Source organism: Oncorhynchus keta, chromosome 19 (assembly GCF_023373465.1).
Source record: "Oncorhynchus keta strain PuntledgeMale-10-30-2019 chromosome 19, Oket_V2, whole genome shotgun sequence".
Classification (NCBI taxonomy): domain Eukaryota; kingdom Metazoa; phylum Chordata; class Actinopteri; order Salmoniformes; family Salmonidae; genus Oncorhynchus; species Oncorhynchus keta.
The window spans coordinates 66,517,099-66,540,275 of NC_068439.1; the positions used below are offsets into that span (position 1 = coordinate 66,517,099).

General features: G+C 42.6%; 3 protein-coding genes across 5 annotated transcripts; 2 read left to right on the forward strand and 1 right to left on the reverse strand.

The window, feature by feature from the left end:
* Positions 1 to 200: 200 nt before the first annotated feature.
* On the reverse strand, positions 201 to 11,775 carry LOC118398727 (protein-L-isoaspartate(D-aspartate) O-methyltransferase). 2 transcript variants are annotated; one of them, XM_035794370.2, is made up of 8 exons: positions 11,404 to 11,775; positions 7,887 to 7,991; positions 7,749 to 7,780; positions 7,486 to 7,590; positions 7,210 to 7,330; positions 6,263 to 6,348; positions 3,027 to 3,196; positions 201 to 1,663 (listed from the first exon to the last, which is right to left on the reverse strand). In XM_035794370.2, exons 1-8 carry the CDS (start codon positions 11,456 to 11,458, stop codon positions 1,651 to 1,653), a joined length of 687 nt encoding a protein of 228 aa, XP_035650263.1. In that variant the 5' UTR covers positions 11,459 to 11,775; the 3' UTR covers positions 201 to 1,650. The 2 variants fall into 2 exon arrangements, with proteins under 2 accessions (XP_035650263.1, XP_035650264.1); XM_035794371.2 differs by having other exon boundaries at positions 2,974 to 3,196.
* A 4-nt stretch (positions 11,776 to 11,779) lies between these two features.
* LOC118398726 (nucleoporin Nup43-like) lies at positions 11,780 to 14,399 on the forward strand. The gene is made up of 8 exons (XM_035794367.2): positions 11,780 to 12,040; positions 12,317 to 12,439; positions 12,540 to 12,617; positions 12,749 to 12,911; positions 13,109 to 13,244; positions 13,345 to 13,496; positions 13,586 to 13,702; positions 13,863 to 14,399. Exons 1-8 carry the CDS (start codon positions 11,921 to 11,923, stop codon positions 14,090 to 14,092), a joined length of 1,119 nt encoding a protein of 372 aa, XP_035650260.1. The 5' UTR covers positions 11,780 to 11,920; the 3' UTR covers positions 14,093 to 14,399.
* A 180-nt stretch (positions 14,400 to 14,579) lies between these two features.
* Positions 14,580 to 22,989, forward strand: LOC118398728 (serine/threonine-protein kinase LATS1-like). 2 transcript variants are annotated; one of them, XM_035794372.1, is made up of 8 exons: positions 14,580 to 14,783; positions 15,357 to 15,840; positions 17,114 to 17,264; positions 17,573 to 19,047; positions 19,862 to 20,444; positions 20,582 to 20,767; positions 20,932 to 21,038; positions 21,145 to 22,989. In XM_035794372.1, exons 2-8 carry the CDS (start codon positions 15,487 to 15,489, stop codon positions 21,676 to 21,678), a joined length of 3,390 nt encoding a protein of 1,129 aa, XP_035650265.1. In that variant the 5' UTR covers positions 14,580 to 14,783; positions 15,357 to 15,486; the 3' UTR covers positions 21,679 to 22,989. The 2 variants fall into 2 exon arrangements, with proteins under 2 accessions (XP_035650265.1, XP_035650266.1); XM_035794373.1 differs by lacking the exon at positions 14,580 to 14,783 and adding an exon at positions 14,807 to 15,096.
* Positions 22,990 to 23,177: the final 188 nt, after the last annotated feature.

A 23,177-nucleotide genomic window follows, 5' to 3' on the forward strand; every position in this document is an offset into this window, starting at 1 on the left:
CAGCTATTATATTCCACCTTTTGCCACTCGTCATTTGCCAAAGATGTGTCAAGAAGTGGAACGTTAGCTAAAAAGTCTGGTACACAGACTAAATTCTTCCTGCTCTACCACATATTTTTTTAGAGTGGCTAGGAAATGACAGTATAGAAGCCGTCTTCAACAGCATAGACAGCTTGTAGCAATAAACACTCCATAGCACAAAAACTTAAGCATATTTTTATTTTCATTTTTGCCATTCCAGAAATTGTGAAAGCCATAGCTCATCCAATATTTTTAAACAGACATTCAATCACTTTGCATTAAAATGTATTTTGCCAACGCACCGGCTACCTTGTTTCACACTCACACACATATATATATATATAATATATATATATATATAATATATATGTATGTATGGCTCTGCTTTGTTTAGTGTCGGTAATCAGTAAAGCTTGCAGTCTGGTCATGGACACCAGAGGCAGCACTCAATAAATCATGGGGGAAATCACAACCCTGAATGTGTGCACGTGTTCACATGTGTATATACACACTCACTCCCATATGTATTTGGACAGTGAAACTAACATTTTAAATGTGGCTCTGTACTTCAGCATTTTGGATTTGAGATCAAATGTTTCATATGAGGCAACATTATAGAATGTCACTGTTTATTTTAGGGTGTTTTCATATTTGTTTTACTAGTTTAGAAAGGAAAGCACTATGTATCTTGTCCCCCATTTGAAGAAGTCATAAGTATTTGGACAAATGGGCTTATAGTGTATTAAAGTAGTCAAAAGTTGAGTATAATTCTTAACGCTTGACTACATCAAGCTTGTGACTATACAAACCTGTGATGCATTTGCAGGTTGTTTTGGTTATGTTTTGACCAATAGAACTGAATGAAGAATGTAATTTTCTTTCAAAGTGAGTAATGAAGATGTTTCTGAACCCTTCTAAATTAATCCTGATAATACCATGATTAAGAAAAATCATGAATGAATCATGAATGAGTGAGAAGGTTACAAAGGCTGCAACAAAACATGTGAATCTCTCACCATTACCAATAACAGAGGTTATAATTTAGGGGGGTCTTTGTTCCTGTAACCTTCTCACTCATCACTATTCACAATTTGTTCAAGATCACCCATAACATCCACATGAATGTAGAATTGTTAAGAAACATCTTCTATTCTTACTTACAATAAGTGACACCTAAATAACCCAATACATCATTGCCCATTCACTTCAGATCTTCAGATGCACTCTAAAGTAAGTGGCTGAATAATCTCTTCAACTCAGGCTTTCCTCATCAGAACAGTTTTTACACTCAGCTTTGTTTGGAGCTGAAATGGTTGATTTGCAAATCAAGATGTAACCACAAAAACTCAATCTTGCAGCAAATCAAAAGGAAAATTCACAACCAAAAAAATGCAGGCCAATATATATATTTTAAACAATCCCCGACACATTCTTCTGTTCATTCTCCAGCAGTCGTTATTCCGACCTCAGGGGTTATTCCTCAGCATGATACTCTAGGTAGAGTTAAAGGAGAAAAAACTAAATCACCATGGTTTGTTGTTTTCAAAGAAATCCAATGGCTGTTGTTGGAACCCAAAGTAGTCTCCTCCAGGTTCACATTGAAATGTGCAATATGGACAGTCTGTCACCTCAAAGTTCATCCCTGTGAGAAAGAGGTAAAACATTAAGAGATGGACATTAAGAGGAAATACACTGTCAAATCATATCCTCCCTCTTGTCATGCAACCGTAGGTTAGAGTTAAGACACTTCCATGCACAAACTGTTATAGAATGCCCCACACCATGTGCAAAATGCAAATGTCCCTATGGTTATTTGATTTCTCCATCTCTTCAGATTTAACCAATGAAGAACTAGTATATTATGCAGTAGGGGAGAGTGGGGTAAGTTGAACCATTTTTTACATTCAGCTTCACTCTGTCAAGGGGAATATAGTATTTTTTCTAACAAAAGATATCTACATATATTTCAGGATGAGGTTTCCCTGGAAATAATCAGCATTTATGGAAACAAAACAGTTCCGAAAACATTGCTTGTTCTTTTAGCACAACTTACCATAGGTATGGGGTTAATTCTGTACTGAATAAAATATTACCACTACCTTTTAAAAAACCTGTCTCTATTTCCCAAACACAATTCAACACAATTGCTTTTTTGTCTTTTAATAATTTTAAGCATATTTTAACACAGGCTTATATTCTACCTCATATCTTAGTGATTTGTAAGTCGCTCTGGATAAGAGCGTCTGCTAAATGACTTAAATGTAAATGTAAAATAATGCCTTGCATTAAACCTGGGAGGTAAACACTTCAATCTGCTCAACTTTCCCCAAGGAAAACATAGACTATATTAGCCCACACAGCTACAAGGATTGACTTTCTGTTTAGATTCTCATATTGTAGCTTGTATAGACCCCATCTGATGTGTAGATGTTTTTATTTATTATCTACACTGGTTTAGATACAAGCATCATGACACCCCTAACAAAGGCATTAGACTTTTTTTGGGACCTAACTTGCTTACCACTTTTTCCATGTGGTTTCTTCCTTCAGACTCCATGAAATTATGACCTGTCCTAAATATTTGGAAACGAGGGTGAATCAACTTACCCCCCTCTTCCCTACAATGAGGCTAAATGTCACTTCCCCTCAAGAACAAGGATGATACAATTGACATGCTCTCAAGCAAGAAGTATCATAGCCAAATACCAACCATCAAACATATCAAATAGTATTTACATGAGATTTCAACTCAGAGAATCCATTGATATAATTCCAAAGTATCCACACATGGTTTGTTTCACACCACACGTGCTTAGCTGAACAGCTTTAATAGCATACTGGTTTATTGGATTAAAACAAAACAAAAATGTGCAGCCAGTTGCCATAATATGGAAGAATCAAATAATGATGACAAGCAGGAAACTCAGCCCCATGATCTACTCCAGGCCACACCATTTCACTGTTGCCCACTGTGTGAAGGAGAGAGAGTAGGAAGTCACTTCCACCTGGACCACTGCTTCTCTTTGTCTGTTAAAGGCACGTAAATCACCCCCATCAGGGGCTTCATCTTGGTGCTGCCGTCCTCCAGCTTGTCGTACTGCTCCAGCATCTGGTTCCCTCCAGCCGGCCCCACAGGCAGAATCAGCCTGCCGCCTGGCTTCAGCTGGTCCAGGAGCTGGGAGAGGAGATTTAAGGACACTCACTGGGTCAGAATAAGATATCCTCCAAGGCAAAACATTTCAAATTTCCCACCCCATCAGACTAGTCTTCTCAGACATGCTGTTCACATTAAAGGGCGGCTGAAATTACTGATTTAGCACCGATTTCAATCCTGACTTACTGAGAACGAGATTGACAGTTGAAGTCGGAAGTTAACATACACCGTAGCCAAATAAATTGAAATGCAGTTTCACAATTCCGGACATTTAATCCTAGTAAAAAGTCCCTGTTTTAGGTCAGTTAGGATTACCACTTTATTTTAAGAACGTGAAATGTCAGAATATTAGTTGGGAGAATTATTTATTTCAGCTTTTATTTCTTTCATCACATTCCCAGTGGGTCAGAAGTTTACATAAAATTACTATTTGGTAGCATTGCCTTTAAATTGTTTAACTTGCGTGAAACGTTTCAGTTGGCCTTCCACAAGCTTCCCACAATAAGTTGGGTGGATTTTTGCCCATTCCTCCTGACAGACCTGATGTAACCGACCTAGTCCATTTTGCAACAACTTTGGAAGTATGCTTGGGGTCATTGTCCATTTGGAAGACCCATTTGCAACCTAGCTTTAACTTCCTGACTGATGTCTTGAGATATTGCTTCAATATATCCACAATTTTCCAACCTCATGATGGCATCTATTTTGTGAAGTGCACCAGTCCCTCCTGCACAAAGCACCCCCACAACATGATGCTGCCACCCCTGTGCTTCACGGTTAGGATGGTGTTCTTCGGCTTGCAAGCCTCCCCCTTTTTCCTCCAAACATAATGATGGTCATTATTGCCAAACAGTTCTATTTTTGTTTCATCAGACCAGAGGACATTTCTCCAAAAAGTACCATTTTTGTCCCCATGTGCAGTTGCAAACCATAGTCTGGCTTTTTTATGGCGGTTTTGGAGCAGTGGCTTCTTCCTTGCTGAGCAGCCTTTCAGGTTATGTCAATATAGGACTCATTTTTCTGTGACAATAGATACTTTTGTACCGGTTTCCTCCAGCATCTTCAAAAAGGTCCTTTGCTGTTGTTCTGGGATTAATTTGCACTTTTCGCAACAAAGTACATTCATCTCTAGGAGACAGAATGCGTCTCCTTCATGAGCGGTATGATGGCTGCGTGGTCCCATGGTGTTTAAACTTGCATACTATTGTTTGTATAGATGAACATGCCTTCAGGCGATTGGAAATTGCTCCCAAGGATGAACCAGACTTGTGGAGGCATACCATTTTTTTTTCTTCTGATGTCTTGCCTGATTTCTTTTGATTTTCCCATGATGTCAAGCAAAGAAGCACTGAGTTTGAGGGTAGGCCTTGAAATACATTCACAGGTAAACCTCCAATTGACTCAAATGATGTCAATTAGCCTATCAGAAGCTTCTAAAGCCATGACATTATTTTCTGGAATTTTCCAAGCTGTTTCAAGGCACAGTCAACTTAGTGTATGTAAACTTCTCACCCACTGGAATTGTGATACAGTGAATTATAAGTAAAATAATCTGTCTAAACAATTGTTGGAAAAAAATGGCACTGTGATAGACTGTATCCAGTTTGCTGAGTAGAGTCTTGGAAGCTATTTTGTAGATGACGTCGCCGAAGTCGAGGATCGGTAGGATAGTCAGTTTAACTAGGGTAAGTTTGGCGGCGTGAGTGAAGGAGGCTTTGTTGCGAAATAGAAAGCCGATTCTAGATTCGATTTTTGATTGGAGATGTTTAATATGAGTCTGGAAGGAGAGTTGACAGTCTAGCCAGACACCTAGGGATTTATAGTTGTCCACATATTCTAGATCGGAACCGTCCAGGGTGGTGATGTTAGTCGGGCGGGCTGGTGCGGGCAACGAACGGTTGAAAAGCATGCATTTGGTTTTACTAGCATTTAAGAGCAGTTGGAGGCCACGGAAGGAGTGTTGTATGGCATTGAAGCTCGTTTGGAGGTTAGTTAGCACAGTGTCCAAGGAAGGGCCAGAAGAATACTGAATGGTGTCGTCTGCGTAGAGGTGGATCAGGGAAAGGTAATAAGGTGGATCATACCCTTATCATCTCGCAAATATCAGTTTTAGACGAGACTGACTTTATGACAAAAATGATCCTACCGTAAAATGTCAATTAATAGGCTGAGCGTTTAATTGCTTAAATCACTGAGCCAGGCATCTATTTCCTTAGTGTCTAGAGCTTTTGCTTATTTGAACAGTTAAATTGTTTCCTTCCAGCATTGGAATCCATTTCTTCATTTCCTGCACTAATGTGTTATCATTTACACACCGTGTCACGTTTCTTTTGGGTTAGTATGCCTCCATAAAATTGCCTTTTCAGTAGTTCTTATTTTCACCACTAGAGGGTGATCTGCCAATTTCTAGGGTTCTGTACTCTCAAAATGTGTTTTTGTGCGTGTCAGTTAGATAGCAGTTCTTAGCCAATGGCAAGCAGTTTCTTACTGGCTATAAAAAGGATGATAGCCATAATTGTTTATTTAATGCAACAAATCAAACATTAAACCTCGTAAACAATTCATGGTAATCTTGTAAACAATTGATTGAGACCAGGCGTTGATTTGAAAGAGGCATTTATTTTCTGTAATGCGTCCTGTTGCCCGGCTATTAAAAAGGGACAGGCAGCTATTTGAGACTGCATTTAATTGAAGTTATGGTATTTACACATTGTAGTAAATTTTGACAGAAGTGTTTTTCCGACTCATATAGATACCACCGTTTTGAAACAGAAAAGTTGGTTTTCCACTCAGTCGCTCTTTAACATGCAATGTCTAGCCTGAGTAGCTACAACTGAATAGACCAGGGGACTGTTTGACAAAATAGCACAGTATAGAGCACACCAACATTCCCTGAGACCGACCGACCGACCGAAGCCCACAATCACAAATTGACATGTTTCATCTAACAGAGTCAGTCAGTGCTGTTGTTGATCTCTACTCTGAACACAGCATTCCTAAGGATGGGGGATTTAGGTGATGTGGCTTCTATTAGCAGGGACCGCTTTGATTCCTTCAATTGTGTTTTTCTGTGGTTTGGGAACTTACTGCTTGTGGCACATTGGGTGCTGCCGCGCCCACGTGGATGGCATCATAAGGCGCCTCCTCTGGATGGCCCATCCGCCCGTCTCCCACTGGAACACAACAAACAGTCACCAGCTGTCACTCACATGCTGCCAGCCACCCCGCAGTGCCAACATTATAGCTGCCAATCAGGCCGCACACTGAAAAGCAGAATGCCAGGGCACACAGCAGAGCTGTGAGATGACGGCTCGGCCTCGTCTCTGGCCTATGAGGCTAATGCTGGTTGACTGCAGGGCACACTCATTGACTGCAGGGCACACTGGTTGACTGCAGGGCAGGCGAAAGCAGACACTCTCCTTTCAATAATTCAGCAGAGTGCTGCACCCACATCAATTAAGCTGCTTTGTGTTGCTCTCCCAAGGAATGACCAATATTCATTAGACTCCTTTGAAACATTCCTTATTTTACAGTCAGTGCATCGCCAACCCTGTTTTAAGCTTATACAGTGTCTAGTGGAAGTCTACATTTTAAAGTAGATTTAAGTCAGAGAAGGTTTGAATAATGCTGTCCATCAATGATTCTCAACCAAATTTACTGATGTTTTTGACAAAAACAATGGATATATGTTGCCCTAAGAGTTGTGCAAGGTGTTAACTATAGGGTGTTAACTATAGGGTGTGGAAGCATATGCAATCAATACATCTTCATTTTGTATTAATTTGGAACCTTTTTCACTTTGAAAAAATGTGGAGTAGGTGGTGTAGATCAGAAGGACAAATATCAAATAGAATCTCTTTTTAGAATAAGGAAGCAAAATGTGAAGACTATACAAAGGGGTGTGTAGGCTTTCACTAGTGATTCTTTTATATTTAACTGACACATTTGTACAATACATTTTAATAACCCAACAATACAAGTCACCAAATTAGAGAGAAAAATTCCCATCTTGCTTTGTTGCTTTTGGGACTTACCTATTAGTTTGACTCGACCAGATGTTATCAAGCTGGGGTCATCTTTCTTTACATTGTTAATAGAATCATCTACCAGTTCCTTGATGTGGTCAATTCCTATCACCTTGCCTTTGGGACCTACCTGTTAAATACAATAAATTAGGAAGGTCTGTGCCATCGAACATTACACAGAACCCAAAATATCCCCAAAACCTGAAATGGACAATTTACCAACTCTCCCACCAGAATATATTACCTAATATGTTATGCGTTTACCCATCATCATGTGTAGCTCACCATTCGTGCAAAGCATGCAGATAGGATTCCACTGCCAGACCCAACATCCAGAGCTTTGGCCCCATCATACAGCTGATCATGCAGTAGCTCCAACGCATAGGCGTGCTGGGGGAGAGATCAACATACAACTGCATCACCACCTGTCAGCACTGTACTTGTAAACCTCTGGGTATTGCTCAGTTGGTATAAATGATAAGAGCAAGACGATCAATGTTTGATACGCAACAATTTAAACAAATATTAAAAGTAAAAGCTAGACCTACCATGTGTGGCGCACTGATGGTTGCTTGATAGCCTTTGGGTGCAAAGTGAGGGATAGTTAGTTTCTAACATTCATCAATGGCTGGGTTATTGAATTTGCACTACACTACTTTATTGTACTACAAGAAATAAGGACACACCTATTGACTGTGGGGAGTCCATGTAGGGGTTGCTTCTGGAGAAATGGCCTCGGTCTGTGGCCAACATGACTTCATAGACCTTGTCTGACTTGATGATCCCATTTTCTGAGGACACAGGAAAACAGTGGTGATTCTCCACAGTGAACAATGGAGAGTCACAGATTCACAAACACTGCAGTGCCTTCAGAGTAGACTAATCCCCCCACAGGAGGCTCCACTGACAACTGGTGCCAACACTAGGAAGTGCCCGCGACAGCCGGTGCTGCTGCTCTCATTAATACTCCCCCAGATCCCGGGCCCCAACCTTACCACTATATTGCTCAGTGGTCACAAGGATACATTACACCTGCATTCCCAACAGTTTTAGATGAACAAGTAAAAATTCTGTCCCCTTAACTTTTTGCACATTTTGTTATGTTACAACCTTATTCTAAAAATGGATTACATTCATTTCCCCCCTCATCAATACAATACAAACACATAATGACAAAGCAAAAACTGGTTTGTAGCAATGATGGCAAATGTGTAAAAAAAAAAACAGAAATACCTTATTTACATAACTATTGAGACCCTTTGCTATGAAACTCAAAATTGAGCTCAGGTGCATCCTGTTTCCATTGATCATCCTTGAGATGTTTCTACAACTTAATTGGAGTCCACCTGTAGTAAATTCAATTGATTGGACATGATTTGGAAATGCACACAACTGTGTATATAAGGTCCCACAGTTGACAGCGCATGTCAGACAAAAACCAAGCCTTTGAGGTCAAAGGAATTGTCCATAGGATTGTGTTAAGGCACAGATCTTGGCAAAGGTACCAAAACATTTCTGCAGCATTGAAGGTCCCCAGGAACACAGTGGCCCCCATCATTCTTAAATGGAAGAAGTCTGGAACCAACAACTCTTCCTAGAGCTGGCTGACCCGGCCAAACTAGGCAATCCGGGGAGAAGGGCCTTGGTCAGGGAAGTGGCCAAGAACCCGATGGTCACTGACAGAGCTCCTCTGTGGAGATGGGAGAAACTCTGCAGCACTCCACCAATCAGGCCTTTATGGTAGAGTGGCCAGACGGAAGCCACTCCTAGGTAAAAAGCACATGACAGCCCGCTTGGAGTTTGCCAAAAGGTGCCTTGACCATGAAAAACAAGATTCTCTGATCTGATGAAACAAAGATTGTAGTCTTTGGCCTAAATGCCAAGCGTCACATCTGGAGGAAACCTGGCACCATCCCTATGGTGACGCATGGTGGTGTCAACATCATGCTGTGGATATGTTTTTCAAGGCAGGGACGGGGACACTAGTCAGGATCGAGGGAAAGATGAACAAAGCAAAGTACTGAGCAATCCTTGATGAAAACCTGCTTCAGCACGCTCAGGACATCAGGCTGGGGCGAAGGCTCACCTTCCAACAGGACAACGACCCTGAGCACATAGCCAAGACAGCAAGTCTCCAAATGTCCTTGAGTGGCCCAGCCAGAGCCCGGACTTGAACCCGATCAAACATCTTTGGAGAGACATTAAAATAGCAATGTGCAGCGACGCTCTCCATCCAGCCTGACCGAGCCTGAGAGGAACTGCAGAGAAAAATGGGAGAAACTCCCCAAATACAGGTGTTCCGAGCTTGAAGCATCATACCCAAGAAGACTCGAGGCTGTAATGAATGCCAAAGGTGCTTCAACAAAGTACTGATTAAAGGGTCTTGAATAATTATGAAATGTGATATCAGTTTTATAAATTTACAAAAATGTCTAAACCTGTTTTTTGCTTTGTCATTATGGGGTATTGTGTGTCGATTGAGAGGGAAAAACAATCATTTTTAGAATAAGGCTATAACGTAACAAAATGTGGAAAAGGTGAAGGGGTCTGAATACTTTCCGAATGCACTGTATATGCACACAATCGGCTAGTAGGTTAATGTCATGTTCTTTTTATTCACTTGAAAGACCAACTCTTACAAAAACGTCATGTTCTGAACTCACGGTGTGTGAAAATCATTGTTTAGCTCAGAGAAACCCTGGAGGATACAAAGAACACTAAAGTCAGGAATTAGCATGCATCGTGAGTTTGACCCGTTTAAATCCGGCTTAGGCTAACTTAAGGTTTGCAGCTGGTGAGTAGACCTAAATGGGTCAGCATGCACATAACAGGGGAGGATGGGTGTTGCTAAAAATTTACCCAGAACTCAGCTTTTGGGAATAAAATATTCCACCACTTCAGCATCACATTTTACCCCATGTTTAAGTATCCCTGGATGCAGTGTTGTGCACGTTGTTCTCAACATGAAATTTGTCCCCTTATGTCTATACAATATCACACATGTAAACAAGGAACAATAAGGTGCATGTTCACCCAAAGGGATTTTGGCAAAACGCTCAGACCAGCCCTAGTACCAAAGTGTCTGCTGCAGTGCTTTGCTGGACACTGACTGTGTAAATATAGCCAACTAGATATGCTTGCCAAATCATGCTGGACACTAACATAGGCAAGCCAACCAGCTGCTCTCTGCACCAAGTCTTCAGGAGATCTTTCTCGTTTTTTAACAAAAATGATATTCCTAGTAAATGGGTGAATTTGAGCAACATGTTCTTATCTATTAGATTTTAATCTAAATCAGCTAACTTTCAATCAGCTAATCCACTTCCTTACTGTATGGCACACACACAAGAAAACAGACAGACATTCGAAAAACAAATGTTAGCTGGTTCACAGCAAGACTAACTACCACAGTGGTGTGTCAGGTGTGACTACAAATTGAATGAAATATTGCACAACTACCTAGGAGTGCTGAGTGTGACCAGTAGTAGTAGTCGGTTGTAATAACAACAGGGTGCGTGATCATGCCTCTCTCCCAAGGAATGGCATATCCTAGCTTGTTTGCAAACTACTACACTTACTGTCCATCTTCGCTGCCGTTGTAAAAACATAGACATATATACACAGTCGAACTTCCCATGCATGTAGTTAGTAGGCTAGTTCACTAATAAACGGTTTCAGGATTCACATTTCTCCACATATGCCATACATATCCCATGAACTGGCTAGCTAGCAAATTAGCTGTTTCTTTTTTGGTTCCGCAACACTGCTGTTGTAGGTAGGTAACTAGCGTTAGCTACTACCAAGCCAAAAGAGGTTGGGGAAAACAATCATGTACATTATTGCATTGGTGGCATATAAAATATCGGAAGTTCTATAAATACGACTGCCTTGAATTAAATGAAGCCACTAGCTACTGTTAACACGCAATTATTAACTAGTAAACTGTGCAGGTGCAGATTTGCTAACACCCGCCTCATATTACTGTAGCGTGACTACAGAGGAACACATTGGCTGTGGTAACTGATAGAAACAGTGTGGAGTCCCAACCGCTAGTTAACGCGGTAAAAACTTTAGTAGCCTCCCATTTCTAGCCTAGCCCGACCGTTGCCACCATGCTTTGGAGAAAGCAGCAATGATTCTTTCCCCATTATATCTCTAAACCAAAATGCTTAATTATCCACTTTATATAAGGAGTAAACTTACTGCGAAGGTTGTTTACAAGCTCTGCGTGGCTGGCTCCTCCTGATTTCCAGGCCATTATTACACACACTGCGGAGCAGGTAGAGAGCCTCTGTCAGTGCCGCGCGTGCGCCAACTCCTTTGCCTACGAAACTGACAACCTCCTAAAAAGATGGAGGGGAAACGTCACGCGACATAATTCGCAGTTTGCAGCTTTTTCCACACGGTTAGTCCCTGAATAAATTGTGTTGACATATTAGTTAAAAAATACGATATTTAATATATTTTTTTGACCACTCAGATATGATTGCCGGAGCATGTAGCTATCTTCCACGTTCACCCACTAGAGGGGCGCGAGAACTTAACTCATTAATGAATTAGTGACGTGTTTACAAGGCGTTTAACGTTTACTTTAGTTGAGTTTGTCCTAATGGGCCACCATATGAGACCTGGCGGGATTCAGGAAAATCCATGTTAAGGGGACTTGTTTTAATTTAAAAATTAAACAGAAGTACAACTAGCTACGTTTAAGATTATTCTGATGGAGGGTATCAATGCAAAGTACGTGTCACAGAAAATCAGTAAAACGAGATGGAGACCGGTCTCATCTTCGTCTTTACAGCAACCAGACATCTTTGCTACTGGGTCTTGGGATAATGAGGTGGGTTTGCTAGCTAGCCAAACCGCTAACTTTACCGTTAACTAGCTACTGTCGGTACTGTCAACACATAACGTTAGTTTGCTTTATTATTCTCTGTCAATAATAACAAACATGTCACTTTACTTCCCTACATTACAGAAGCCCAGTGTGCTGCCACTAACGTTAGGGCAATTTATGCATAGCTAACGTTAGCTACTAGCTAACTAGTATACTTAGCTACCATCAATCAGCTGTTGAATATGTATTTTTGTCTGATTGCATACATCTCTTTTTAAGGACAACAAAATTTCCATTTGGTCCATCGGGGAGAATGGGATCTCCGGTTTGGACGATGAATTTGAGGGAGACCCCCAATTAGTATGTGAACACAAACATAATGGGGATGTTTTGGATCTTCAAGTAAGTTTATCAACTAGGTCTAGGATATTAGACTGACATGGTTGTACTTGGTCCTTATTTTCAAAATATAATGCCATAATTGAATGTCAATCTTACACAGTTTCTGGATCAAGACAGAATAGTAACAGCATCATCGACTGGAGCAGTGATCATCTTTCGGCATCACCACAACAGCCAGGTATGGATGTTATTTCACAAGACCTCATCATAATGAAGATACACCAACAATCATGGATACACAATTACAAATGTCAAGGTAGCTTGTGGAGGACCTTGTGTTCAATAGCACCTGTATTCTCTTCTCAACAGACATTGTCTGTTTCTCAATTGTGGGAAAGAGCACATCATTATCCCTGCGACAACGCTCCATGTACTGGAATTGTGTGTAACAGCCCTGAGATTGTCACGGTCGGGGAAGATGGAAGGATCATCCTCTTCAGAGCGGACCAGGAAGGAGTGCTGCGCACTATAGGTCTGAGAATGAAACAATACTTTAGTAACAATACCTCATAGACAATTGAATTCTCCCCGGACAGTGGACATTGTTTTCATCAAGGTTGCATTTTGAACTTGCAATGGCCTACATGCTAATTTCCAGAAGTAATCTGGAACTTCAAATAAAATCCCACCCTTTAGCCAAGATACTGACAAACTATTTTTTCTTGTCAGAAAATGCTGATAGTAGCACAATCCATGATGTGACTTTCCTAAGGACTACGGAGATCCTAACTGTCAATTCAATTGGCCAGCTCAAAATATGGGACTTCAGGCAGCAGGGCAATGAACCATCACAGATTCTTTCACTGTAAGCTGTTTAAATATTTGAAGAGTGAATGCAAATCAGTTTTTCTGGTCATACAAGTTTGTTGTGTAATGTCCTTAATGTATTTTGTTTTGCCTGCAAGAACTGGGGACAGAGTCCCACTGCATTGTGTGGACAGGCACCCCAACCAACAACACATTGTGGCCACAGGGGGGCAGGATGGCATGCTCTGTATCTGGGATGTGAGACAAGGCAACATGCCCTTTTCACTTATGGAGGCACACTCTGCTGAAAGTAAGATATTTATGGAAGTAATTTATTTACTAAAACAGCAAGTCTATCTTTGGTTCACAGGTTAACTGTTTTTTTTTTTGTGCTCACAGTGTGGGAGGTCCATTTTCATCCATCAAACCCAGACCACCTGTTCTCATGCTCAGAAGATGGATCACTGTTGCATTGGGAGACTTCCTCAAATTCAGACACACCATCCTTCTTACAAGGCAAGTCATCAGAAAGATTTTTTAAAGGCTCACAGAGCAGGATGGTTGTGTTTTATTGCCAAATGGAAGTATTTGATATATCAACATGTTTATTTGGCAGGATAACATTATTGTAACACCAATCATTCATCATCCGAATTTGACTTTTTCTGTTCACCAGGTGGACGGAACACGAGCATAGTTTCGCGCAGTGCAATAGCCCCAGAAGGTGGAAACCAGTCCCTCATCAGTTCCTGGCTCACTGGAGACTCAAGTAAGGGACGCCTTGAGACCACTCACATGCTGCCCAGCCAGACCCTGTCTGTGAACAGTCTGGATGTGCTGGGACAATGCTTGGTGTGTGGGACGGACGGAGAGGCTATTTATGTCAACAGACGGGTCCCAATTTAGAAAATCGTTTTGCTATTAACATTAATAGACATGCTGGCTGGACTTTATTTACCTTTAACTGATTGTTAAAACCTGTTTTCAGTAAAAGGTCTCGCTTCTGAGGATTAGGTAACCTCAATCGGGTGAAATTGTTTTTGATAGTCCTGAAGGAGTTTGAAGAAATTGTAAGCATACAGAGGTCTTTTATTACCACTCAAATATTACTCTTGTACAGGAAATTGTGCTCTGCTTGATGTGTGGGGAAGTCATATTGGTTGTGTTCATGTCATTTAACTCTGGTGTTTTGAAATAAAATGTCTGCATAAAATGTGTTCTCTCTTATCCAATTATGTGTCACTTTTCATAACAGACAAGATATACAGTATGACAAAGAACCATTATCTGGACCACATTTTAAGTCTTATGAGAGATTATTTATAGAATCCATGTTGTTTTTATGTTGTACTTGGAAGGGGGGGGCGCTATCACAAGGGGTGGTGGTGGGGAAACAACCCAGTGAACCAGCACATCCGGGAAACTTGTCTCTGTCAGACATCACAGGAATATTCAAGCCACAGTTGGGACTAACACGGAGAAGCATTAAAGTTAATTACTTTCAAACGTCTAAATCAGTAGATGTACTCATAGTTGGTCGCACTTTCTATTTGATTTGAAATCTGGAAAGTTGATTAGGAGAATAACACTGCTGCCGGTAAGTTAATTGACAACAACCTGCTAGTTATAGCTAACTTGGATGGCTAGTGGTTGTTTTGCGACGCCTACGGCCGAAGACAACCCGCAGTAGCCGGGCCTTGTTATATCTGTGGTCGGGCTTTGCTGTCTGGTTTAGCCAACGTTAGCTAGCCAGCCAGCTATTTAACTGAAATTGAGTCAGGTGCTAGTTACTTTTTAGCGTTAACTAGATAAAACATTGAATTGTATTCTTCGGTTACTTTTTTCTTTTTAAATTAGCTGTCTGGAAAACGAATCTACTTACATAACATTCTCGTCAGTAACGTTTATAGGTACATGTTTAACCATCTTTGGTTGCTAACGTTAACTATTGTAAGCTAGCTAAGTTAGCCACCAACACCATTCGTTAGTTCCATTAATAAGGTTGTAATTTAAAGCTACAAAAAGTAAACTATTACACTTATCTTCCATAATTAATTGTCTGAATATATTAATTGACCATATGTAGGGTCATTTCACTGCTTCAGTATCTGAGAGGTTGCATTCATTACTATTAGCTAGCTGCACCATGTTTATGTTTTGTCATCCCCAGGTACTCAGCAGGATGCAGATGTAAAGTAATTCGTCTTGAACCATCTCTTGGCCCCAGATAACCTCGCAGTGACACTGCTGTGTGCTTCTATGCTGTTCTTTCCTTTGGCTGCCAACCTACATGTTCTTACATGAAGAGAGGGGAGAAACCCGAAGGATATCGACAGATGCGACCCAAGACTTTCCCCGCCAGCAACTACAGTGGCAACAGCCACCAGATGCTGCAGGAAATTCGGGAGAGTCTCCGTAACCTTTCCCGGCCTTCTGACCTCCCTAAGGTAGACATGGGGGGCGCTGGAAAGGTGATGCCTGAAGATCCCAGGCAGCAAGGGCGCTGCAACAACCCCAAAAACCCCTACCACAAGGCCTTGCAGGAGATTCGCAAGTCCCTGATGCCTTTTGCCAATGAGCCCAGCTCTTCTGGACGGACTGCAGAGGTTAACAAACAGATGCTGTTGGAGCTGCTGTCTGTTGGCTTTGAAGAGGTAAGGAGGAAGAATGTAAAAGTGGAAACACTACTTCAGCTAGGTAGCACGTTAGTACTGTGTAGTAAATTAAGATATTTTAATGAATATAACTAAAATAATTCAGATTTTTAAAATCAGTCAAGCAACGTCCATACTGACAGTTGTGGAATAATCTGAGTACCAGTGTTTCCCCTATATTCGTTCAAATCGTTGCCACCGTTATAACAAATTATTATACTTTAGAATATTTTTTATTCAGATGGTGCAACACTTTCAGTGTAAACTTAAAGACTAAAACTAGATATAAAGTATGCAGAAAAGATAATGGCGATATATGTATATATATTAAAAATAAAGAGAATCTTTGAGAACTAACATTCACCAAAATCAAAACTAGACAGGCAGGGAGAATGTAAAATTCCAAAAATGTCTTGGCATGGAGCCCCCATTGATTTTATGTTTGAGTCACTCAGATAGCATAAGAACACAGCATAAGCCATGGCAAAATATGTAGAATTTCATGAAATTAGCTTTAAAAGGAACTCAAAAATGTTTGTCCGGGGTTCACGCTATTGTCCATTACCACAACCCCCCCCACACACACTATGCTAACTTTGCCACCTCTGCAAAAAAACATCTTAGGGGAAACGCTTTATACCATGAACAACTGAATTGTTCAAGCTATTACACAAAATGAGTTATTGCAGAATGTTTTCCCTTTGTTGGTGGATGACAGGAGACTGATGTGAAATATGAAAGCTATGCAATGTGGAATGACCAGCTTTAGCTGCCTGCTCAGGGTGTCATGATTGTCAGTGACTTTTAGTCACTTTAACTCTACCTACATGTACATATTACCTCGACTAACCTGTGCCCCCGCACGTTGACTCTGTACCAGTACCCCCTGTATATAGCCTCGTTTGTTGTTTTACTGCTGCTGTTTAATTATTTGTTACTTTTATTTTCTACTTAACATGTTTTTTTGTTTTTCTTAAAGCATTGTTGTAAGTAAGAATTTCACTGTAAGGTCTACCTACACCTATTGTATTCTGCGCATGTGACAAATACATTTGATATTCAGCCCTGAGGCAGAGATCAATGAAACCAAGTATGTCAAAAAGCTACTGATATGTCTGGTTCTTAAACATTTATACTTAAACATTTATATATATATTCCATTGTATTTGAGAGTTGTGGGTAAGTAGTTTCTGTAAACTTGATATGTTTGTCTAATAGCGCCTCGAAACCTTTTATTTCAGGTATTAATAGCTAGTATATGTATTGTGTGCAGGAAATGGTGATCCGTGCTCTGAAGCAGACCAACAGTCGCAGTGTGGAGGCAGCCATAGAGTACATTAGTAAGATGAGCTACCAGGATCCTGTGAGGGAGCAGATGGTGGCTGCCGCCGCCCGCCCTGTCAATGCAGGCATGAAAGCTCCCGGTAGGTGTCTGTCCTCTGGGACCAAACCACTCCTTTACCCATCGTTGTTCACGGAAACCTGGCTACCATTGTTCCAGGATCTAGGACTTGGCTATACTATTTGTCTCTGGAGATGCAATCAATTGTCAATGAGGAAACAATATTCTGTTGTACAACTCTGGTTTGGGGGAAGGGTGTGTGTTTCAAATGAGAATGTTGTACAAGGCACTGGTTTCCTTTCTTTCATATTTCAGTAATGTCTATCGCAAACATAATTATTCATTTTTATATGCTGCCATGACCTGTAGTTTTTCTTCCCATCATTGCAGGCTCATCTCACATTCAGCAGCCTGTGCTGAGGAGGCAGAGCTGGAAGGGTTCCAAGGAGTCTCTGGTTCAGAGACATGGCCCCATGATGGTGGAGGGGATGATTTACCATTCAGACAGCCCAGGACCCCAGGGTGACCTGGCAGGACGAGGCCCACCCCCAGCCTTCCCACAGTGTCACCCTGGCAACAACCAACGGGTCAACCCTCCCCTACCCCCTCAGGTGCGCAGTGTTACCCCTCCCCCAAACAGAGGTGCAACCCCGCCCCCACCTTCCTGGGACAGTAACCTCTCCACTAAGCGCTTCTCTGGCAACATGGATTACCTCGTGCCCCGCATCTCTCCTGTTCCCCAAGGGGCCTGGCCTGAAGGCTACTCAGCCCCCCAGAACCAGAGGGGCATCAGCCCAGTGCCCATGGGCCGTCAGCCCATCATCATGCAGAGCTCTGGGGGTAACAAGTTCAGCTTCCCCTCCAGCTGGTCTCAGAACGGCTCCACTCAGCCAGACTACATGGGTCACCAGAGTGGTGGCAGCAGACAACCCCCTCCCCCTTACCCAGTGAATCAGAGTAACAGACAAAGCCCAACCGCTCAACAGATGCAGGCCGGAGGACCTGCCTCCTCCCCATCCTACATCAACGGGGGTAACCTCCCCCAGTCCATGATGGTGCCTAACCGGAACAGTCACAACCTTGACATGTACAACATGGGCGTGCCTCAGTCCTGGTCCCAAGCCCCCCCTGGCCAGCCTCAGTCCTCCCCAGGTAGTAGTAACCAGGACGTGTCCCCGTCATGGCAGCAGCACACCATCCCTGTCCGATCTAGCTCCTTCAACAGCCACCAGATGAGCAACAGGCAGGGCCACCCGGCCAGCTCCCAGCCCTCTGCCACCACAGTGACAGCCATCACCCAGGCCCCCATCCTGCAGCCTGTGAAGAGCATGCGTGTGCAGAAGCCTGAGCTACACACTGCCGTGGCCCCCGCACACCCGCCCTGGATGCATCAGCCCCCTGCACCTCCCACTACCTACCAGGAGCCGCTACCACCAGCACCCATGCCCCAGGTACCCATGCCAGTAGCAGACGTGCCTAGTTACCAGGGTCCTCCACCCCCATACCCCAAACACCTCCTCCAGCAGCCTGTTGCACACTGCCCTGCCTATGACCCAGGGCCCAAGCCCAGTTCTGGGAGAGAGGAGGCTGCAGAGGAGGAGGATTGTAGCAGCACTGCTAGTGACAGGCCAGAGGGCCCAGACTTTGCTGTTGTGGGAACAGAGAAGGAGAATAAACAGATCACCACATCTCCAGTGCCTGTACGCCGGAACAAGAAAGACGAGGAACGACGAGGAGACCCCAGAGTACCTCTCTACTCTCCCCAGGCCTTCAAGTTCTTCATGGAGCAGCACGTTGAGAACATCCTGAAGAACCACCAGATGAGGATCCATAGGAAGAAACAGCTGGAGAGTGAGATGCAGAGGGTGAGAGTACACAGTCACTGCTTATAATGTCCCTGTGAGTTAAATTTGGTCTAAACAATGGTATAATCTAAATACATTTGGTATATTCAATTCGGAGGAATACAGGATATTTATTTATTAGCTGAAAGGCCTACATTTTCACTGTAATGGATTTGGCATGTCCAATCACAGTCAACCTTAAGATTCTGGCACCCTCTTCAAATATGTTGTCATGCAGTCCTGGCTTTCAATCTTCCTGACTCTTTACTATTTATTTCCTGTTTTATATTTTCATTCTTTTGAATGTTATATTCTTCCCTTCTGCTTAGCTGTCTCTCTTTCTCTCATTTTCTCTCCCTGCTGTCACTAACAGCTGATGTAGAAGGTAAAGAAAGGTATCTCCTATCAATGCTGTGTCCTGAATAGTCCACACAGATCAGTGACCAAGTAAGCAGCTGTTGAAAGATGGGCCACTTTAATTGAACAGCATGATGCCCTCTGCTGACTGACCGCATCACACCAACTCCTTAGGGAGATGCATGCCTTCCCATCTACTTTCCATGTTTAGTGCTCTGTCCAGCTTAAATGATGCTTGCCAAGACAACCAGCCTTATTGAGAACGTCTGCTGTATCTCTTTGGTTGTTTTTTTATCTCTTACCTTTCTAATGTGTTTTTAATGCTTACTATTTCGTGTTCCTTGACCTGGGCCAGCATTCTGCCAGGTTAAATCCATTGCTTTGCTAATACATCTGTGGTTGTCTTATTTTGTGTCTAATTCATGTTCTGTGGTTCTCTTAAGGGCCTGAATGTAAATTGTCATATTTTGCAATTTAGGTCAAGTTGTCAGGGGATGCCCAGGAGCAGATGCGCATGATGCTGTCTCAGAAAGAGTCCAACTACATCCGACTGAAGCGGGCCAAGATGGACAAGTCCATGTTTAAGAGGATCAAGACCCTGGGCATCGGTGCCTTTGGAGAGGTATGTCTAGCCCGGAAGGAGGACACTGGAGCCCTGTACGCCATGAAGACGCTGCGCAAGAAGGACGTTCTCCTCAGGAACCAGGTGGCCCACGTCAAGGCAGAGCGAGACATCCTGGCTGAGGCTGATAATGAGTGGGTGGTGCGGCTCTACTACTCCTTCCAGGACAAGGACAACCTGTACTTTGTGATGGACTACATCCCCGGAGGAGACATGATGAGTCTGCTGATCCGCCTGGGCCTCTTCAAAGAGGAGTTGGCTCAGTTCTACATCGCTGAGCTCACTTGCGCCGTGGAGAGCGTGCACAGGATGGGCTTCATCCACCGCGACATCAAGCCAGACAACATCCTCATAGACCGGGACGGACACATCAAACTCACCGACTTTGGCCTCTGCACCGGCTTCCGCTGGACACATGACTCTAAGTACTACCAGAGTGGTTAGTATGATCCATGTTTTATGATTCTTGTTGCTGCTTCAATCCAAGAGGATGTTTTGGTCTTTAGGGTAACACTGTTCTCCCCCTTTTCATTGTCAGTAAAGCCAGGCAAATCTTTGTGTCGTGTCTCTCTGCAGGAGACCATGTTCGGCAGGACAGCATGGACTTCAGTAAGGAATGGGAGCAGGACCCATCTAACTGTCGATGTGCAGACCGGCTCAAGCCCCTGGAGAGGAGGAAGGCAAGGCAACACCAACGCTGCCTGGCTCACTCCCTGGTGGGGACACCTAACTACATCGCTCCAGAGGTGCTGCTAAGGACGGGTAAGCCTGTGAAAGGGAAAATTTGAATCCGCTCTGAAGTTGAAAATATTATCGGTGATGTTTGAATGACCAGTGCAGGAGTGGAATTTTGAAAGGTTATTATTTGTCTCTTGTGCATCATGTTATTGTGTCTAACATGTGACTGTGTTACCTCACTGTTCAAGGATACACCCAACTGTGTGATTGGTGGAGTGTTGGTGTCATTCTGTATGAAATGGTGGTTGGGCAACCTCCTTTCTTAGCAACTACACCCCTGGAAACCCAGCTCAAGGTAAATCAACCAGTTAAAAACTGAGCATATCTCATGTTGGCCTGGTTTGTAAAGTGCTGTTGTCCTCCGCTCTATGTTTAAAGCTCTGGTTCATTATTCTACCCAGGTGATAAACTGGCAGACCACCCTGCACATCCCCCCTCAAGCAAAGCTGAGCCCAGAGGCATCAGACCTTATCATTAAACTATGCCGTGGCCCCGAGGACCGCCTCGGCAAGAACGGTGCCGACGAGATCAAGGTGCAGCCCTTCTTTAAGACCATCGACTTCTCCAACGACCTGCGGCAAATGCAGCCGGCCCCCTACATCCCCACCATCGCTCACTGCACAGACACCTCCAACTTTGACCCGGTGGATCCAGACAAGCTGTGGAGCAGCAACAACGAAGGTGAGGGCAACCACAACGACACCCTCAATGGGTGGTTCAGGAACGGCAAGCACCCCGAGCACGCCTTCTACGAGTTCACTTTCCGACGCTTCTTCGATGACAACGGCCACCCCTACAGCTGTCCCAAGCCCATTGGCATAGAGTATGAGGAGGGTTTTGATGGGGACGAGGCAGACTCTGAGGCCCTGACACAGGAGGAGGGAGACCAAGAAGAGAGCAGCAGGGCACAGGGCCATGATTTGGTCTATGTGTAGTATTGTTTAAGAACATTTTTGTTCTGCTGGACTGTTTGCACATAATAGGTCTGGGAAACAGGTTTCTGGTTTGTCAGAGAGCGAGTCAGGATGTGTGTGTGTGTATTCAGTGGTATATTCTGTGGGGCAGAACAATTGGGAACAGATATAATTGTACCATTCAAGCAAATACACGGTACATATAACTACAGTATAGTCCCTCTACACTACAGTCTACAAGAGGAGGGTTTAGTCTTTTCACACTACAAGTGTATTCATGGGGTTGTACATGGGGTTGTAAGGTTCATATGTGTTGACTCTGAACAGACTTAAATTAATTGAAAGAAAATATCAGGGTTTTATTCGAAAGAATTACAAACCCTGTTTTAAGCCTTAATTTATTCAAGATATTATAAACTATTATAAACTGGTGATGCTAGTTGATATAAGTATGATCATTTTTGGGGGGAACTTGTTTTTATTGTAAATGTTCCTAATTTATATTTTAAGGTCTTGCAATGGGGATATATACTGTATTAATGATATAACTGGTAGGATTTGCAGGGATAAGTAACTCTTGAATTATTAATTCCTGTGCCTTTGATCTTCTGCTCTTTCACCAAATACTGTATATGGGACTGCCATTTCAAACTAGACTAGCTTGAGTTGATTGAACTCTGATTGTGTGTATTTTTTGAATTTATACATAAAATGTATTTATGAATGTATAAATATTTTCTCTATTCTTTTGGTTAGTTGATATTCATTAGGGCAGGCCCTCTTCATTATTCCCCTCTAAAATCTCTTTCCTCTGTAATTTTTGTAATTCCACAGTGTTTATTTTGTTTAATGTGGCCTTTCAGCACCAAGGAAAATCTGAAAGGTACCTATTGTAATAATACAAACAAACAAAAAAACAGTTGGAGCCGACAGGGTCTGTTATGCTATGTACAGTAAATGTTATTCTCTTTCATTCACTTCATCTGCTTTCATCACTTCTTTCATTCAGTCTCTCAACCAAAGCACTAGGCTACGCTGTGTATGAGCTCACTGACATGGCTGACCTGTTAATGATGGACTGACGCTGTTGTAATGGGAAACTGGATTATGAACAGGCACTCTTTAGTTGCTCATGGTGGATGGTTGGGTCTCCACTCCATCCCATCATTTAGCCTTTTATGTGTTTTGGAAAGCTATGAATGTAATTATGGAATAGGAACACTGACATTGCTGCACTGGTTTTGATTACATAATTCGATTTTAGTGTAAATGTAATTTGGGGAGGTTGGGTGCAGGGAACGGGGGTGATTAATAAACAATGCAAAGCACTTCCACGAATTCCATTTTATTGTCACATTCACACCTGACACCACTGGAACTATCCAATATACAGGCTGGCTCTACTAGCTATACAAATCAACAATGCCAGTATCTTCACCCAAATGTGGAGTCTGGTGAAGAGGGTCAAAGCCCATGAAATACAATTTACAGCCATATTATTTACACTTTTGGTACATGAA

Excerpts from the sequence above, each read along its gene's own strand:
- LOC118398727 (XM_035794370.2), bottom strand. The coding sequence starts at position 11,458 with ATGGCCTGGAAATCAGGAGGAGCCAGCCACGCAGAGCTTGTAAACAAC. Across the intron at positions 7,331-7,485 it reads CTGCATGCTTTGCACGAATG|GTAGGTCCCAAAGGCAAGGT; the intron begins GTGAGCTACACA and ends TGTATTTAACAG. Across the intron at positions 6,349-7,209 it reads TGGTCGAGTCAAACTAATAG|TGGGAGACGGGCGGATGGGC; the intron begins GTAAGTCCCAAA and ends GTTGTGTTCCAG.
- LOC118398726 (XM_035794367.2), top strand. The coding sequence starts at position 11,921 with ATGGAGGGTATCAATGCAAAGTACGTGTCACAGAAAATCAGTAAAACG. Across the intron at positions 12,440-12,539 it reads GGGATGTTTTGGATCTTCAA|TTTCTGGATCAAGACAGAAT; the intron begins GTAAGTTTATCA and ends AATCTTACACAG. Across the intron at positions 13,703-13,862 it reads CACACCATCCTTCTTACAAG|GTGGACGGAACACGAGCATA; the intron begins GCAAGTCATCAG and ends TCTGTTCACCAG.
- LOC118398728 (XM_035794372.1), top strand. The coding sequence starts at position 15,487 with ATGAAGAGAGGGGAGAAACCCGAAGGATATCGACAGATGCGACCCAAG. Across the intron at positions 17,265-17,572 it reads TGCAGGCATGAAAGCTCCCG|GCTCATCTCACATTCAGCAG; the intron begins GTAGGTGTCTGT and ends CCATCATTGCAG. Across the intron at positions 20,768-20,931 it reads AGAGGTGCTGCTAAGGACGG|GATACACCCAACTGTGTGAT; the intron begins GTAAGCCTGTGA and ends TCACTGTTCAAG.